This window comes from Sodiomyces alkalinus (assembly GCF_003711515.1).
Source record: "Sodiomyces alkalinus F11 unplaced genomic scaffold SODALscaffold_5, whole genome shotgun sequence".
Classification (NCBI taxonomy): Eukaryota; Fungi; Ascomycota; class Sordariomycetes; order Glomerellales; family Plectosphaerellaceae; genus Sodiomyces; species Sodiomyces alkalinus.
In genome coordinates, this window is record NW_021167083.1 from 467,697 (window position 1) to 484,017 (window position 16,321).

At 54.2% G+C, this 16,321-nt stretch overlaps 7 protein-coding genes across 7 annotated transcripts in view; 3 read left to right on the forward strand and 4 right to left on the reverse strand.

Annotated features, from left to right (window-relative positions):
• The window catches only part of SODALDRAFT_333058 (hypothetical protein), a 2,584-nt gene extending 2,312 nt beyond the window's left edge, over positions 1 to 272 (reverse strand). Inside the window, exon 1 of the mRNA XM_028611873.1 lies at positions 1 to 272. The gene's annotated coding sequence lies outside the window, so the exon portion shown is untranslated.
• Positions 273 to 1,274: 1,002 nt separating this feature from the next.
• Positions 1,275 to 1,726, reverse strand: SODALDRAFT_163113 (hypothetical protein). The gene has a single exon (XM_028606948.1). It carries the CDS (start codon positions 1,672 to 1,674, stop codon positions 1,381 to 1,383), a length of 294 nt encoding a protein of 97 aa, XP_028466278.1. The 5' UTR covers positions 1,675 to 1,726; the 3' UTR covers positions 1,275 to 1,380.
• An 80-nt stretch (positions 1,727 to 1,806) lies between these two features.
• SODALDRAFT_359568 (hypothetical protein) lies at positions 1,807 to 2,504 on the forward strand (the record flags this gene model as incomplete). The annotated part of the gene is made up of 2 exons (XM_028614186.1): positions 1,807 to 1,877; positions 1,997 to 2,504. 2 exons carry the CDS (start codon positions 1,807 to 1,809, stop codon positions 2,502 to 2,504), a joined length of 579 nt encoding a protein of 192 aa, XP_028466279.1.
• A 118-nt stretch (positions 2,505 to 2,622) lies between these two features.
• SODALDRAFT_339871 (major facilitator superfamily transporter) lies at positions 2,623 to 4,883 on the reverse strand (the record flags this gene model as incomplete). Its single annotated transcript, XM_028612894.1, has 4 exons — positions 2,623 to 3,030; positions 3,122 to 4,125; positions 4,189 to 4,337; positions 4,879 to 4,883. The coding sequence occupies 4 exons, from the start codon at positions 4,881 to 4,883 to the stop codon at positions 2,623 to 2,625; spliced, it is 1,566 nt and encodes a 521-aa protein (XP_028466280.1).
• Positions 4,884 to 6,198: 1,315 nt separating this feature from the next.
• On the reverse strand, positions 6,199 to 7,211 carry SODALDRAFT_333063 (hypothetical protein). The gene has a single exon (XM_028611874.1). The coding sequence runs from the start codon at positions 6,958 to 6,960 to the stop codon at positions 6,430 to 6,432; it is 531 nt and encodes a 176-aa protein (XP_028466281.1). The 5' UTR covers positions 6,961 to 7,211; the 3' UTR covers positions 6,199 to 6,429.
• A 763-nt stretch (positions 7,212 to 7,974) lies between these two features.
• SODALDRAFT_378672 (COP9 signalosome complex subunit 5) lies at positions 7,975 to 9,601 on the forward strand. Its single transcript, XM_028614996.1, has 2 exons — positions 7,975 to 8,192; positions 8,265 to 9,601. Exons 1-2 carry the CDS (start codon positions 8,153 to 8,155, stop codon positions 9,314 to 9,316), a joined length of 1,092 nt encoding a protein of 363 aa, XP_028466282.1. The 5' UTR covers positions 7,975 to 8,152; the 3' UTR covers positions 9,317 to 9,601.
• Positions 9,602 to 11,847: 2,246 nt separating this feature from the next.
• SODALDRAFT_359572 (hypothetical protein) lies at positions 11,848 to 15,388 on the forward strand (the record flags this gene model as incomplete). Its single annotated transcript, XM_028614187.1, has 9 exons — positions 11,848 to 11,919; positions 12,068 to 12,087; positions 12,168 to 12,193; positions 12,383 to 12,636; positions 12,766 to 12,917; positions 12,967 to 13,008; positions 13,122 to 14,811; positions 14,864 to 15,270; positions 15,352 to 15,388. The coding sequence occupies 9 exons, from the start codon at positions 11,848 to 11,850 to the stop codon at positions 15,386 to 15,388; spliced, it is 2,700 nt and encodes an 899-aa protein (XP_028466283.1).
• Between the last annotated feature and the right edge of the window lie 933 nt (positions 15,389 to 16,321).

A 16,321-nucleotide genomic window follows, 5' to 3' on the forward strand; every position in this document is an offset into this window, starting at 1 on the left:
AGATGAGAAGATGAGAAGATGAGAAGATGAGAAGATGAGAAGATGAGAAGATGAGAAGATGAGAAGATGAGAAGATGAGAAGATGAGAAGATGAGTATGAAATTTTCAGTTGCAGTCAAGGACGATGACGGTGACGAGAAGAAGGAACGAGGAATGAAACGAGGTCCTCTGTCCTGTCCTCCCCAACCGGACGCACCTGGATCATAGCATCTCGTTCGTAATCGCTCCGACGAAATTGTTCCAGGCGCGAGAGATAAGTGTTGCCGTTTGGACCTTGATTAGGAGCTGAGTGGTCACCGCCATTGAAGGGTGTTTCCAGCAAATCCATAGTGGCACCAGGATAAGAGGGCGACATCATGTTTGCTTTCTTTCGGTTTAAGGTGTTCGTCGAGTACGGTCCAAGGCCCCCAGTCCAAAGCCGAGGGCAACGAGACAACTCTGGAGAATGTAAACGAAAGCAGGTGAGGAGTCCAAAGTCCGAAGTAGATGTTCGGAAGAGAACTCGCGTTTGTATAAGAGCAAGGTAGAAAGAAGATGACTGCTACGGAAACGACAAAAAAAAAGTCCGAATATGGACGGTGAAATATATATATATATATATATATACGCTCCGGGGCCGACTCATCAATCGTAGCCTTCTTAGCCCCAGAAGGTCCCGGAAGTGGAAAGTAGAACTAGGCAGAGCTGGCTGTAAGATCCGTTTGATTCTGGTCGCGGATGGTTAGGCCTTGTTGGTGAAGTAAGGGAGAAGTTGGTCGAAGAGTTGAACATGAAAAACGCAAAGGGCCAGAAGTGGAAAAAAAGAAAAAGGCCAAGGCCGATGCCTAATAATGAAAATAAAAAGAAAGGGCAAAAAAACTGGAAGGGAAACAGGTGACCACCCAAAGAATAACCCTACCTACCTACCTTTTAGTAGTGACTACAAGTAAGGTAGGGAGCATCAATCAAAGAACGTCAGAGTTGACTGCCCAGACCGCCCAGGGTTAAAGTAGAGTGGACAGGGGGGCTGAGGGCATCGTTTACTGGACGTAGGTACTGAAACCTTCCATACTTTACTGGATTGAGAGGAATAAGCGGGGTTGTTAAGCGCTAACCACTGGTGCAATACAACTGTCATGGAGCCCTTTTTGCTACCTACCTTGCCTTAACTTATAATAAGGTACCTTACGAAGTACCAAGTACAAACTCCGGTACAAAGGAAAGGACTTAAATAGAAGAGCTTGCCGCCTCGCCTCCGCCTCGCCTCCGCCTCGAAAGACGCCGAAATAGCCAGGTGCTAAACCCTATGCAGAATTGCATTGCAGATTGGATTGATTATTGGGGCTTACTCTGTACGGAATAGAAGTGAACAGCTTGCGCCATGGTGGTGGTGGACGATGCTCATTTGACACTGGATCTACGTGACCCTCCCTGAGGTACCTTATTAGGTACCTTAGGTGGCTGACGTGGTACTTTACTGGCCCAACTGAGGATCTTCTCGAGTGTGGAAGAAGTGACAGCGGTTTCAGGAGCAAAGTGATGCATCTCCGTACTTGAAGTACTTGAAGCAACGTGATGTGATAATGTAGAGATGAGGGAACTTACTGCGTCAGTAGACGGTAGATGGCATGCGGTTGTAGAGGTGACACCAACAGCATCAGTGGCATTTGGCATTTGGCATTTGGCATTTGGCATTTGGCATTTGGCATTACATCGTGAATGGAAGAAGACAAAATTGCCAGCGGACTTCTAACTCATCAATATGGCTAATTGAGGTAGACAGACAGCTCGTTAGGAACTTGGATTGAAAAAGGTACGCAGATATTGATGGCGCTCATACCTAGGTCGCGTTGTAGTCGTCGTCGTTGTCGTTGTCGTTCCCACGGCAAGCACAAGCGGTGAAGACTATGCGGGGCAGCTTATCTAAGCACACGAGTCACCCCGTACGGAGTAGACCCTCCCCTCCCGAGTCCTGATGAACTGATCTGAACTGACCCCCAATCACCCATTCCCAAAGACATCCAAGGCGGATTGACATCCCCAAGATGACCGGCTCAGCTCGAAAGAATGATCTGCCGGTTTGCTTCCATCGCTTTACTGCGCTACCCGAACATTGCAGCGCCAACATCGAGCCTCATCACTTTGACGAAGATATCGACGACAGCGACGACGAATCCAATGACTGCGATTGTACCAACGCGGACGAATGCGGATGCTACGGCGAGGGAAAAGATACATCCGACGCGGGAGACGATGCGTCGGAAACGTCGTACGACGGCCCGGACGCGGGCTGGTACTACCTACTCGAAGCGTGCCGGGAGGACCGGAAGGAGGAGCGGTGGTATTTGAGACGCATAAGAGAGGACGAGAGCCGCAAGGAAGAAGAGGTTCGCGCACCGTACGAAGCTCTGGAGAAGGCGGAGAAAGAAGGCCGCCATACACCATCTATGCGTAGCCTCGCCGACACGTTGTTTCGACTTCGACTTCACTCTACCCAGTACCTCGACCTGTTTACGCCCGGATGAAGTGGCTGAGATGCCTACGAGATACGTCAATTTCTATGATCTCATTCCTCATCCCATACGACACGCTATTACGCTTGTAAGGAATCGCCCATGCCTATAAAACCCATCCACTCATCAATCAAATCTCCCTCACTTTCTCTCGCACCTTGTCCCTTTTTTCAAGATCCTCCAAGGTCTTCACTTCCACAATCCTGGTTTCCTCCGACCCAATCGAAGGCGTCGCCGGTGCAGACTCCATGTCAAGACTGTCGCCCACCTTCTCAACCTCACCGCGTGACCGCGCCACCGTGTTGGCCCCCTCTGTTCTGTACCCGCTATGGCTGCCCAACATGTGCCACGCGTATAGGCTCATCAACACCGACAACATGAGAAACGCAAAGATGGTCCAGTTGCCCATGGAGAACATGGGTGCCGTGCGGCCGGGGAAGAGAAACGGGGCGGAAAGCCCCGCGCAGTTGGAGATGGCTACCATGCCTCCCGTGGCCACCGCAGTCGCCATCGACCCCGTCACTGTTGCTGTTCGGTGCTGTCGTGGTACATCCGTCAGCAAGAAGGCACACGAAGAGAGGTGGAGTGGGAGCAAGAAAAGTCCCCGTCGCTCCCTGTCAACAACTCACCGCAATAAATGGCAAAACCGCCGCGTTCGTACACGCTATCACGAACACGGCTGCATACCGAACCCCCCAGTTCGGCACCAGCGCCAGCACCAGGTAGCCCGCCGCCACAAACACCAATGCGGCGATGATATGCCGCGACCGTTCTCTCGTCTTGTCGCTATGCAGGCAGTTGCTCACAATGACCAGCAAGGCGAAAATATTCGGGGGCACCGTCAGGAGCTGCCCGTTGTAGCCCGCGAACCCCATCGACGAGATGATGGTAGGCGTGAAGTAGCCGAACGCGTTGAGCGAGTTGGTCATGAGGAAGTACTGGACGGCGAACAGCCAAAACACGGGATCCCGCACCGTTTGCTTGACCGTCTTCCAGTTCCAGCAGTCGTCGTGCATGGTGGGCGCGTAGGCGCCGAGGCGCTTGATGGCGAAGGCGCGCTCGTAGGGCGTGAGCCAGCGCGCCGTCTGCGGGTAGTCCGGCAGCAGGAACCAGACCAGCATGCCGACCAGCATGCCCGGGGCGCCCTCGAGGATGAAGAGCCACTGCCAGCCGGCGAGCCCGGCGACACCGTTGAGGAACGAGATGGCCGACGCCAGCAGGCCGCCGAAGGCGCAGGCGAGGGCGACGCTGGAGGCGAAGATGGCCATGCGGCCGGCGCGCTCCTCGGGCTTGTACCAGAAGCAGAGGTGCATCATGACGCCCGAGGAGAAGCCGGCCTCGGCCATGCCCAGGAAGAAGCGCGCCACGAGCAGCCGCCGGTACGTGGTGGCGCTGGCCGTGCAGATGGTGACGAAGCCGACCGAGGTGACGATGCGGGAGATCCACCGGCTGGGCGAGAAGTGGCGCATCAGCACGTTCCCCGGGAACTCCATCAGGACGTAGGGGACGAAGAAGACGGCGATGGCGACGCTGTAGCGCTGGCCCGTGAGGTCGAGGTGCTGCATGATGTTGTCTTGGATGTTGTCGTCGTTTAGAGTGCGCGCGTTGCCCAGGCTGACCCGGTTCAAGTAGTCTGTCGCGGTATTTCTGTCAGCCTCGACCGCTCGTCCCTCTCTCTATCCGAAGGCCCACTTACTCAGGAGATAGGTGATGCACATCCACGGGAGGAGGTGCATATCTTGCTTTCTCACCACCGCTCTGTTCATCTTCTCGTCGTCCAAGTCAACCAAGGTAAGGTCGGCCACTTCCAGCACGGGCTGCGCCGAGAAGAGGTCCTTCCATGTCCTCAACATATTCTTCTCGAAACGGCAAAAGCACTATGGTCCGGTCCAGATGCAGATGATGTTGCAAAAAGGGATATAGAATAAAAATAATAATAAAAAAGGGGGGGTGAGGGGGGGGTGGGGGGGCGCGGCGCATAGAAGAGCCTCTCTGTTTCGTCTTGTCGTCTTTCGAATACCGTTTTCTTCAAGACCCTGGTCCCAAACGCTTCGTTGATGGTCATGGGTTCCCCTCGTCCAGACGGGGAGAAGAATCGGTTATAAGGCGTGGCGTCCTGTTAATCCCCCTCATCACATCCAAAACGTCAGTCTGGTGCTAGAGAGCACTACTGCTGTTGACTGCTGACTCTTTCTTCTTCTTTTTTCTTACTGCGACGAAGACCACAAGATGGAAAGATGTAGGTGATTCAAAAATATCTTCGACTCGGTCTGGCTGGCTGTCGTCTGCTTCTCGCTGAAGGAAATTTTAGGTAATGTAGTTTATCAACATTATTCACCCATCCCCTCCCCCTCCCCCTTTTTCTGCCCCTTTTTCCCTCTCGGACGCCATGGCCGATGTAGCAATCCTTTAAGTTTTCTCCATGCTCGAATGGGATGCGGCGATGTACGCCTGGCGTCGAGGTGGCTTGCCTTTCGCTTTTCTTCGGAAAGAGGCCAGACTGGCTGGTTGGTAGGTAATTGCTTCGGTCAGATTTCTGCAGTTCTACAGCGTACGGAGCAGCACCCAGACTCGCTACCCCGGCGAGTGCTATACCCGAACACCCTAGCACGGCCGAAACGGAGGAACGTGGGAGACGACACATGAGCCAGCATAAGCCGGCGCCTTGCGACATAAAAAGGCTTGGTGAGATGATCTGATGGCGTCCAGTCGTGGGGATCCCATCCGATACTTACAGAGGCCGTTATGAAGACTTTTTTGTCTTGCTTACTACCATCATCAGCAGAAAGTCAGACAATGCTCTCACAAGCGTTCTACTTCGTACACAATATGTTACTGAGTAGCATCCTGTTTACCTTATTCAGTTGGTCGGACTTGGTCTCTGTCATCATCTGAATCTGAACTCACATGAGACGTACTCGTGGACTCCATGACCGTCTGGAGTCCTGATCTCTCCCAGGCGGGCCGAACCGTGTGCCGTATGATCAATTCATCACATTTTTTTCCTCCGAGTCGGCTCATCTGATATTGTTGGTCGATGTGTGCGCAAGAATCATTCATCATGGGGCAGTGCGGTTTGCAGTGCAGTTCAGGGCAGTGCCTGTAAGCCCCTGCCTCGAGGCAGAAAATCCTCCCCTTGTGTATTATCACCTCCTCGAACCCCGTCAAGGACACTTTTGACTCTGACGTGGGCACCGACTTACGTCTCTTGGCCGCGTTTCCGTTAGGACATTAACGCCTTCCCAAGAAAGACACCGAGATAAGTACTCCGGGGCGTCCGGTCCTAGTTATACGAGGCTTTGCCCCCGTTACTATAGTAGACGGAGATGACGGGCTTAGACTATCTTTCCTCATCCAGGGCGGGGGAATATTTAGGCACTGTTGCTGTTGCCAAGGTAAGGCTTCCCCCGCCCTCGGATATATGTCGGGCTTCGCATCCTCTCCCATGGGTTTAACATTACTCCGTAGTTGCCTCCCTCTCCTCTATCGGTATTATGGCTAGTAGGAGATCTTAGGTCAGACCGTGCTGCGGCGGAGCAAGGGGGAATAGGAACATGAATAGGTTGGAAGACATCCGCTTGCACGAGTTGGTTCATGATCACGCTTCGTCATATGAGTCAGTCATCTTCCACGCCGTCTTTTACCTGGAAAGCAAGCTATCACGGGCAGTAATGCAGTAATGGTAAAAAGAAGAATGCTGCTCAGTGTGGGGGGATTGTCTCAGTATGGAAAATTGCATCAGTCCAGTCTATTTAAGTGTTTCTTACGGCTCTGAAGACCCGTTGTGAGATCGAACTCTTCCGCCGCACTTGACAGGCTCCTGGGACCCTCGAGCCGAGACTCCTCCGCCCGGATTCCCAAGTCAAATTTCCGTCAAACAAGCACCGAGGACACGCCGATTCTCGGCGCTTCCCCGGCAACGAGATTAAAACCGCAGCTACAGAGAAGAAGGCCCGCCCAAAACGCCCTGGTACAGCTTTAAATCGAACTCTCCGTCTCGCAGAGCCGACTGTTCGCCCGCCCACACAAAGGCACGCGCCTGGATGGGAGCGGGTTTCCCGTCCGAAAAGTGGACGGTCACGATGCGCGCCTCGTAGCTGTCCGTCTCGTATCTCTGTAGCCGGCGGAAGATGTCCGGGTCGCGGGAGGAATCGACCCAGACCTTGCCGACGACCCTGGGCTGCTTTGCGTCGGAGAAAGGGGGGGGAGTGGCCGGGATGTTGCTGCTGCTGCTGCTGCTGCTATTGCTATTATTGCTGGCTCCCTGGGAGACGGCACGCAAGGCAGGGTATGGACCCCACATCTTCACTTCGTAGCCTTCGATCCAGGCGTCGCGGTATTCCGGAAGATCGGGGGCCAGGGTGACGCCCTGGAAGGTCAGGGGGTCCATGAGGGAGCCGTAGAAGAAGTAGGTGTGTTCTGCCGAGGGGTTGGGTTGTTTTTGTTCTCCGTCCTGGCGGGGGGGCATCTTGGTGTCAGCTTGCCGGGTTTCGTTGCGTGAGGAGGCCATGGTCGGTATCAAGTGTATCTAGTGCGTTGTCGTCTCTTCCCTCTGCAAAGAACCGGGGGGGGGAGTAATGCCTGAAGATGAAGAGATGGGGCATGGTCTGGACGGACAGTGGCTGCGGCTCTTAAATAAGGTCCCTCCCTGCCTTGTGCTGCGAGAAGTTTGCGTCGGGATTTCTCATCCTGGCAATGAGATATCTCTTTTGTTTCTTCTTTGCCACTGTAGATGTAGGTGGAGGGTGCGGTGGTGATGCTGGAACTTCCGAACATCGCCTTTGTGCCGACGTGACAAGTGACGCTGTGCTTGCTGGGCCCCCTTTTGACCCGATCCACAACAAGCACCCTAGTATCCCCCCTTTGTTGTTTCCAAAGATACGGTTGGGTGTTTGGGTAGGGGCCCAAATAGATTCTGACAAGTTCGAGTGTTCGCGCGGGGGGCAAAGAAAGGGGCACGTTGGACCCCCATACATTTCCAAGTCAAGCTCATAGAAAGAATGCCATGGTCCATCGTCACATGTACATTAAGTTAACTTTTCTTCTTTCATAAAGGCAAACCAAGATAATGTCTTAGCAGACACAGCTACGATACAATTCTCCTGTCCATCCCTGGCAGTATATGACATATCCCAACGCCATATCAGTCGTTTGTGTCAGGTTGGACACCAGCCGCGGCATGGACCTGGAGTGACCGTTTCCATATCTGCCAAACCGAGTAAAACGATTCCAAGGTCGGGTTTCCTAACGTTCAAGGGAACAGAAGGCTGAGGAATTCAAGTGGTAACTGGTTCATCCAGACGATCATGTTGTGAGGGAGGACGGACCAGGAGTAACGTTGTTTGGGTCGAACGCATGGACCACAACAAGATTCTTGTTTTAGTCATCTTGCCCGGCTTATCGATAAGAATCGTGGTTTGCCTGCGTGGGGTAATTACCTTACCTAAGGTAGTTACTTGGTACCATAGCTTGCTCTTGCTTCGGGGAGCTGCTGCGTGCTTTCAACGGCGTCTTCCATCTTGTCAACAATCGAGAAGCCAAACCACAATCACTGCTTTCACCTCCCCCCGTATCACGTCGACAATATCTGACATAGAGAGCTTACCGGGCAAACACATTCGACCATTTGACGGGCACTCGCCGTCCAGGGAACCGCAGCCATGGCCCAGAAGCCCGTGGCTCCCCCTCTGGCTTGCTGGGGTACGTTCTCCATGACGACGAGCTTTCCTGCCAGAATACCCCTTCTAGAGTGCTAACCAATTCCGAATCTAGAGCTGGAAAATAATGTCAAGCTGGTCGATCCCAAACGCGATGCCCTCTACCAATACGACGAGGAGGCGAACAGGGAGGTGGTGAATTCGAAGCCCTGGCTTCTAGATCCCAAGTACTTCAAACACGTCCGCATCAGCGCCACCGCCCTCATCAAGATGGTCATGCACGCCCGCTCGGGCGGCAACCTCGAGGTCATGGGCGTCATGCAAGGTTACATCAACGGCGACGCCTTCATCGTCACCGACGCTTTCCGCCTCCCCGTCGAGGGCACCGAGACCCGCGTCAACGCCCACTCGGAAGCCGACGAGTACATGGTCGAGTACCTCAGCGGGTGCCGCCGCCAGGGCCGCCAGGAGAACCTCGTGGGCTGGTACCACTCGCACCCGGGCTACGGGTGCTGGCTCTCCGGCATCGACGTCGCCACCCAGACCACGCAGCAGACGTACCAGGACCCGTTCCTCGCCGTGGTCATCGACCCGGACCGCACCATCAGCGCCGGCAAGGTCGAGATCGGCGCCTTCCGCACCCACCCCCCGCCGCCCATCGGCATAAAGGAGCACGCCCAACCCCCGGCCCCGGGCCCGGTCGACCGCGACGGGTGGCAGGCCGTCCCGCTGGCCAAGGCGGCTGAGTTCGGCGCGCACGCGAGCAAGTACTACAGCCTCGAGGTGTCGCACTACAAGAGCACGCTGGAGGCGCGCATGCTCGAGCTGCTGTGGCACAAGTACTGGGTGCAGACGCTGAGCCAGAGCCCGCTGCTGACGAACCGCGACTACGGGAACAGCCAGATGCTCGACTTGGCGTCCAAGATCCGCGAGGTCACGGGGCAGGTTACGCGCCAGGGCCGCGCCGGCCACGCGGGCCCGTCGAGCATGACGGCCATTGGCGTGGCCGGGGCCGGTGGCGGCGCTCGGAAGGTGGATGTGGCCGTCGAGAAGCTGACGAAGGATTTCAACTCGGTGGCTGTGCAGGAGAGGACGGGGCTCATGGCGGTGGAGGTGAAGGACAAGTTGTTCAATGGGTTGGGACCCAGCTCGTCAACTCGGGCGTGATGGGGAATGCGGCCTCTTTTTTTTTTCTTCCTCTTTCATTTCTGGTGTGAGGCCTACTTTTTGCGCGACGATGAATGGGATTTTTATGGCTAGATCCCGACACAGGCCCATGACAAGGACCGGGTTGGAGGGAAGCATGGTTTGGCGTTGGGGTCAACTACACGAATGAGAGCTTCGGACTAGGGATAGGAGACTGTTCAAAAAAGGAACAAAAAATGGGCATCTTCGAAATTTGCAGAGGTCTGGCCGGCATTTGTGTCGGCGCTGTTGGAACGAGTCCTAGAGGTTTCTCCTTGAGCTCTGAATGGCCTGGCGATATTTGTAAAGGCCATCATGCTCAGAGCACGACTCGGGTTGTTACTCCCTACTAACGGCCCTTTTTTCTTTTTTTTCTTTTTTCTTTTTTTTCTTTTTTCTTTTTTTTCTTTTTTCTTTTTTTTCTTTTTTTCTTTTTTCCCCCCTTGCTCCCCCCCCCCCCACGGTCCAGAAATTGACGAGTGCATGACATCCCTCTCCCTCACATTTCATCGGCCCAAGTTACTTGTCGCGCTGACTCGTTAGGGGAAGTGAAAATCGGGGATCATTCCTTGTGAACCTGATCGGTGGCATCGTCGACCACCCCAAGGTCCGTCCGAATGCTTGGCTACTTAGTCTAAAGACTATGGTGGCGGAACGGAGGACGAAGACGAGGCGAATGATAATGTTCAACTGTCACATTTTGGATTGGCAGATAAAAGAAAAAGAAAAGAAAAGAAAAGAAAAAAACCACACCCCCTTAATCCTCTTTCTGCTCCTGCAGCAGCAGCATCGATCCATCCATACCTACGTCCACGATCTAGTAGGTATTCCTATTTCCTGAATACCCCCTCCCCGCAAAATGCAACGCGCCCCCCCGCGGGCATGCACGACGACGCCTACACCTACCGAGAGAGGGAAAGACAGCAAGACGACGCGACGCGTAGGAGAGCGAAGGACGAATTAAGTGGCGACGATAAGGGTTACATTTTCCTTCTTTCTTTGGCGTGCCTACTTGGTCGTCGCTGGAATAGAGCACTTGCATGCATCGAGGGGGGTGACTGGGCAAGCAAGCTGGCAGGCAGATGAGAGGGAGGAGATGGTGGTATGTGATTATTATATTTATATTGCATTCCTTATCTCTGCTCGGAAGAAGAAAACTAAAAAGGCGAAGAAGAAGGAAGAAAACGTCCCTCCATCGTCCGACGGTTGCAGATAGAAAGCCATGTGACTGACGGGCTTGAAACCCAACGCCGTGGGACAACGAGCTGATATGCTTGATGTCTGATGAGTTGTTCTTTCCTCTGCTTCCTATCTACTGCCTAGACGCCGACATCGCGCAAGGCATGAACGGCCGATTTAGTCACCGACAGGGAGGGGGTTTTTCCTTCTTTTTTTTTTCGAACAAACTCGGGAGCGGGAGGGACCGGATGGACCGGGTTTGGGGGTGCGCCCGCTACCTTATTGAAGCGGCGAAGCCCGACAATTGCATGCAGTCGTGCAGTCGCGGTTCGCACCTCTTTTTTTCCTTCTTTTCTTATTTCTTCTTCTTTTTTTTCTTGCCCTTTTCCCCCATCTTTCCTAGCCGAGGTGCTTCAGGGTCCAGCGACCCCAAGACACGCGTCCATCAGACATGGCGGTGGATGTGGCCAAACGAACCCCCAACGAACAGACAGGGCTTTGTTCCTTTCTGCCGGCGTGATGACATGGCGGTCACCATGTCATCCACTGTCATCCTAGTCGGCCGAGACGCCCGCTCATTGGCAAAGTTTCATAGTTTCGCATAAGATTGTCGATTCCATGCATGCCCACTGACAAAGGAAAACAGACAGTTCAGGGGACTTTATTATTATGGAGTAGATCGCCGCCCCTTTTCCCTTTTCCCTTTTCCCCGTGTCCCGGGTCCCGTGTCCCGTTCCTTCTCCCGTGCACAAGGCCCACTTCTGTCCCAAATCCCGAAATGACAATCATCACATGGGATAATTCTGAGGACAGCAAGTTATTGAGCACGGAATAGACAGGCGGAGTGGTGATGCTATGCACTACGTGCTATTAATTCAAGATAACAAAAGTTGTTCCCCAGGGCTAGGGATCGAATACCGAGTACGAAGTAAGTATTACCGCGTCATCCAGGAGGGTCGGAAATTCCAATATTCCAACATCTATCTGCCTAAGGTGACATACCTTAGTCGACGACAAGATGACCATGAGAGGCTAGATACATGGTACGTGTAAGACCTCAGAAAAGACCAGAAGCCGCGATATACTCAATGTACAGCCGGAGTATTGTCGTTGTGCTTATGTACAAAGTTTTTTCTCCTATTCACTTTGTAGATGGCTGGTGGCTGACTCGAGCTACATAACGCGGATCCTTGTCTTCCCCGTCTTCGTCCCTGCTTCTTGATTGATTCTTATCGGAGGATCTCTATTGGTGTCGGTGCTGAATCGGGAAGGTATGACGGAGATTCGCAGCAGGATCCACTCATTGCCTTCACAACCTGGAAGGCAGGGAGGGCATGGCAGGGCTTGTCGCTGATCTCACACTCGACTCGTGCTGCTGCCCAAGGGCTACTGCCACATACCCCAAGGTGTGCCTGCGTGCTGGGTTGGATTATCTACGTGTACAGTGTTTTCCTGGGTACCTTAGGTACCTTAGGGTAGGTGCCTCTGAGTACCCAGGGGCATATAAAGGGTACTATACAAACAAAGATACGAGGTCGCACCTGAGATCGCCAGGGAAACTACCTCAGTGACAAGTGACACAGAGTCGTACATATTAATAAGATTTGGTCTATTTATCGAGTACAGGTACAACAAAGTGAAACTGGTCTCTTAGGTGGTGGAGCATGTACCTCTTCAGTCGTGCCTGCCACCATCACTCCTAAACCCCTAGATCCGCCCAGCAAAGGGAAGGATAGCCTCTGGTTGTTTCCTTATCGCGTTCCACGACTTGCCTCCTCTTCCCTTCTCTTCCCTTCCCTCATCCCCCTATTTTCTTTTCTTTTCCCCATCTCCTCCCCCTTTCTCCATCCAAATCCTCGACCTCCGAAGCAGCATCTTTTCTCACCGTCGCTTTCTCTTGGTTTCATTTGACGTCCACTCTTGTCTGCGTCGTGCATGCAACGGGGCAGCAGGGCATTGGGGACGACAAGTTCCGACCCCCCCCCGGTCGCACATTGAGCCTAACGACCCCTGCATCAGCACCCGTCGACACCCTCCAAACAACCAGCGATCGGGGCACGCGACGTCTCTTCTGGTATCTCCTTGACTTGTTCGACGAGCATCGCCAGCACGCAGCATTACCAGTACTAAGTGGCAACCGCAACCCTTTACGGATACGTCCCCTTCACGCATTCGGCCTCTTCGCGTTACGAAGCACTTGCACCAAAATCAACTCGGGGAACCAAACCACACATTACTGCTAGCTTCGCTAGAGCGTCCAAGCGTCGTCTTCATCTCCTTGGCTCGGGATACACCTCGGGGGCGCCTGCACCCAGACACACCAGACACGCCAGACGCACCAGACAACACTAGACGGGGTCGCGTGGGGAGAAGCTCTGATTAGCTGCCAGACCGTTGGCGTTACGTGAGGGAAACCTTCTGGGCCACCTTCTCTTGCTCTTGCACGACCCTAGCTTCTGGAGTCTGAACCCCACAAGGCACAGTTACAACGGCCAGTGGTCCCCTAATTTTTGACCTGCCGAAAGCACCTCGATACCCGACAGCCCCGTGCCCACCCACTGTCCACTGCCCACCCCTTGTCTCCGCTGAATCAGACACCTAATCAAAGCGATGACCCCGCTGGTTTCGCGGAGGCCACGGAATCTGAACTCGCCATGATGACCCCCAGGAGTTTTCTTTATTCCAATAAACACCCGTCACCGAGTCCTCCCCAAGGCCAACGGAATCGTCATCACCACTCCTTGCCCACACCTCCTGCCTCGCCCCCTTCGCCTTCACCGATTCTCCCTCACCGTCCCGAGAAGACAGCCTTTATTCCACGAGACAATTCGAGTCCGCCTCCGACCTCGTCGTATTATTCAGACTGGGACTCGGACTGGAGAAAGGATGTCCCCGACGTTACGCTCGCCGACCAACCGATCGCTGCCCCCAAATCTACTGACCACTCCACCATGGCGAAACGCAAGGCCGTCAACGACTTTATGAAGCCCTCACCTTCGAGCCTGTCTCGAGCGACCATGTCTGCATCTGACGCGCGGTCGGCAATACCCACAAGTCCCGTGCAAATCCCCTCCTCCAGGTCCAAGCAGCCTGCTTCCCGTTCTCATGTGTCCCATCATCAACATCATGCGGCGAGGAAGTCGTCCCGACCGAGGGATGTGCATAAACCCGAGGCCATACCTCCAGCAGTGGCGGCCTTGCTGGCCGTAACGGACATTCCTCGCCCGCAACGGCGAGTGGCGAGGACCGGGAAGAACGGGAGGGGGGATCGGACTCTGATGCTGGACGCCGTCATCGAGCGTCAGCAAGTCCCTGAAACCGAACTCAGTCTGTCCTTGGGAAAGAGCATGATGGACGTACTTCTCTCCCCTCCCGAAGAGCTGGACGTCGACGAGGCCATGTCCCTGGTTAGCGATAGCGTCCCTGGCTCGCCTTCTTCTACAAGGACGTCGTCGATGGAATCCCCGCCTTCTCTCGGGGGCTCCTCTTTGACGAGCGACTGCTTCTCGTCTATCGGAACGCCCTTTGGAACCAGCCCACGGATCCGACGCGGTAAGCGGAAGCAACCAAGGCGGTCTTTTGAACCCGTGCTGTCACCCCCTGGGCAGCCGGAAGACCACCCTCTGTCCGTCACCGAGGACGAGCCGGGGGAATTGGATTTCGGCGTCTTCCCAGGGCAGGAGCAGGGTGCACGACAGGCCGGGGAACCGGACGAGGATGGGTCGGACACGAGATCGGAGCTTTCCTTCTCGGACTTTGCTTTCCCCCTGCGTCCGCTGAAATACGCCTTCAAGTCGAATTTGACCGCATCTCTCAAGGCTCTACGTTCGGCCGCCAAGTCCATTTCGTCTATGAACATGTCGTCCATCCCGCCGGACGACCTGTTGACGCGATCTCTTCTGAGTATCGACCACAAGGTGCCTTACACTGACGAACGGCGACCGCCGGTATTGGAAGAGGCCCCTTCAGCTGAACTCCGCCGATACCTCAACCCCACAACCAACGCGCGTATCGAGACGCACCAGGCAACATCAGCAGCTGCAACAACAACGGCACGCTCGTCGACGAGGAGCTTTACCGCCTCGATTCAGATGCGAACGTATAGAGTGCAGCGTTCCCGTACCGTGTCCCCGGCGAGCTCGACGCGGTTACCCTATCCACCCCCCTCTCCGTCTTCTACGCAGACTAGCCCCCCACCGACGCCCGCACAGTCGCCCAAGCAGACTGCCTTTGCCTACCCGCCCGGAGGAATGCGGCAACGCGAAGTGCGGGAGAACCCCGATTTCATCCGCATGGCCGTGATGGAAATGGCGATGCGAAGGCGAGGGAAATTAGACGACCAGCGACCAGGCCGGGCACGCTGGACATTGCCGCCGCGACGACCTAGTGGACGACCTTACGAAGTGGGTGCCGATGGTGTCCCGGCACGATGGGTTCCTGTCTCCTACTGAAGGCCGGCTTGTGACGTCAAACCCCTCCACACCTGCGCCCATTGGTGTGTGCATGCGAGATGGGGCCAGATTCCTGGGCGCGATGGGGCACGCGAAGCCGGAGGGTACCGAAACGAACCCACGGAGTACGAAGTACGTGTGGAAATTCGATTCGGAGCATCTTGCCAAGGGGTTCGCCATCACTATCCAGCGTCTTCGGCAGGGCAACATTGTTGGATCTATTTCGATGTTTTTCTCGAACCAGCTCCTCTTTGAGGACCAGTTTATCGGACACATCCTCGCCATTGGCATTGCCTACCACTATCGGTAAAAAGGTCTCCGAAATACCGATCGAGCGAAATACCTTCCGTTGACACACACCCGCGGACGTCCCGACCCCGGCTAAAGTCAACCTTTCGCCGTCGAAGTTGGGAGTCTTCGATAATGTGTGGCAGACGTGCTACACAAAGGATGCGAATACCTAGGACATGGTTTCTGGGGACCTTGGCAATTGATGAGGATCTCGGCTGGTTAGGGCACGATGCCCACTGTCATCTAGGCGGAACAATTACGAATTCCCGCCCTCTCCTTCGGTTTTCCGACAAATTAATCTCGGCACTACGGAGTGTATGCCAGATTATCCCGGAGCTCTCCCCACTGCTCCGGAATTCTTTCGTTACGCTTTTTATTCTTTTATTCTTCTATTCTTTTGTTCTAGCGAGTGGACCTGGGTTCAATTGTACGTACGTAACTGTGTGCGTTGGCAAGCATATGCATAGCGATAGATGGAACACTGGAAAACGGACAGGGACAGGCATTTCAGGATACCAATGGGCGTTGGACAGCTCATCACCTTGATTATTTCATTCAATCTCACTGAATATTCATCAGTTCATCTGCCTGCCGCATCCCACATTTTGGTTCTTGGCTTTTGACCGTAGAAATTATGCGTGGGGAAAGGGTGCCATTGGCATTGGCATGGAGAGGACTTTTACATGCAGGGATGCCTAACGTGGCACGACGGGACGGTCTCCCATGGATGATGGATGGATATGGATCCATGAATTGACGTGGAGAAGAGAAATGAGATGAAGAGACATTAGGGTTGCCGATGCTCCGGATGTGTGGGCTTGGCTATGCGTGTCTCCTGTCGGGGTGGATTTGACGATGGGAGCTTGAATCTGGCATGTCTGAATGCTGTCTGCCTGCCTATTCAGGGCAAGATGCCGGGAAGATGAGAAGAAAGTTGCAAAAGAAAAAAAGAATCCTGCTCTTTACCATCCCTGTCCCTTGCGGATGATTTTTTTCTTCCTTTTTTTGTCTTTTTTCTTCTTTTTTTTTGGTTTCTACCGGTTGGATGCCAAGTATTAAACGCAAA

Coding starts and splice junctions, on each gene's coding strand:
- SODALDRAFT_333063 (XM_028611874.1), bottom strand. CDS start 6,960: ATGCCCCCCCGCCAGGACGGAGAACAAAAACAACCCAACCCCTCGGCA.
- SODALDRAFT_163113 (XM_028606948.1), bottom strand. CDS start 1,674: ATGCCAAATGCCAAATGCCAAATGCCAAATGCCACTGATGCTGTTGGT.
- SODALDRAFT_378672 (XM_028614996.1), top strand. CDS start 8,153: ATGGCCCAGAAGCCCGTGGCTCCCCCTCTGGCTTGCTGGG. Junction 8,193..8,264: donor TCCCCCTCTGGCTTGCTGGG/GTACGTTCTCCA, acceptor TTCCGAATCTAG/AGCTGGAAAATAATGTCAAG.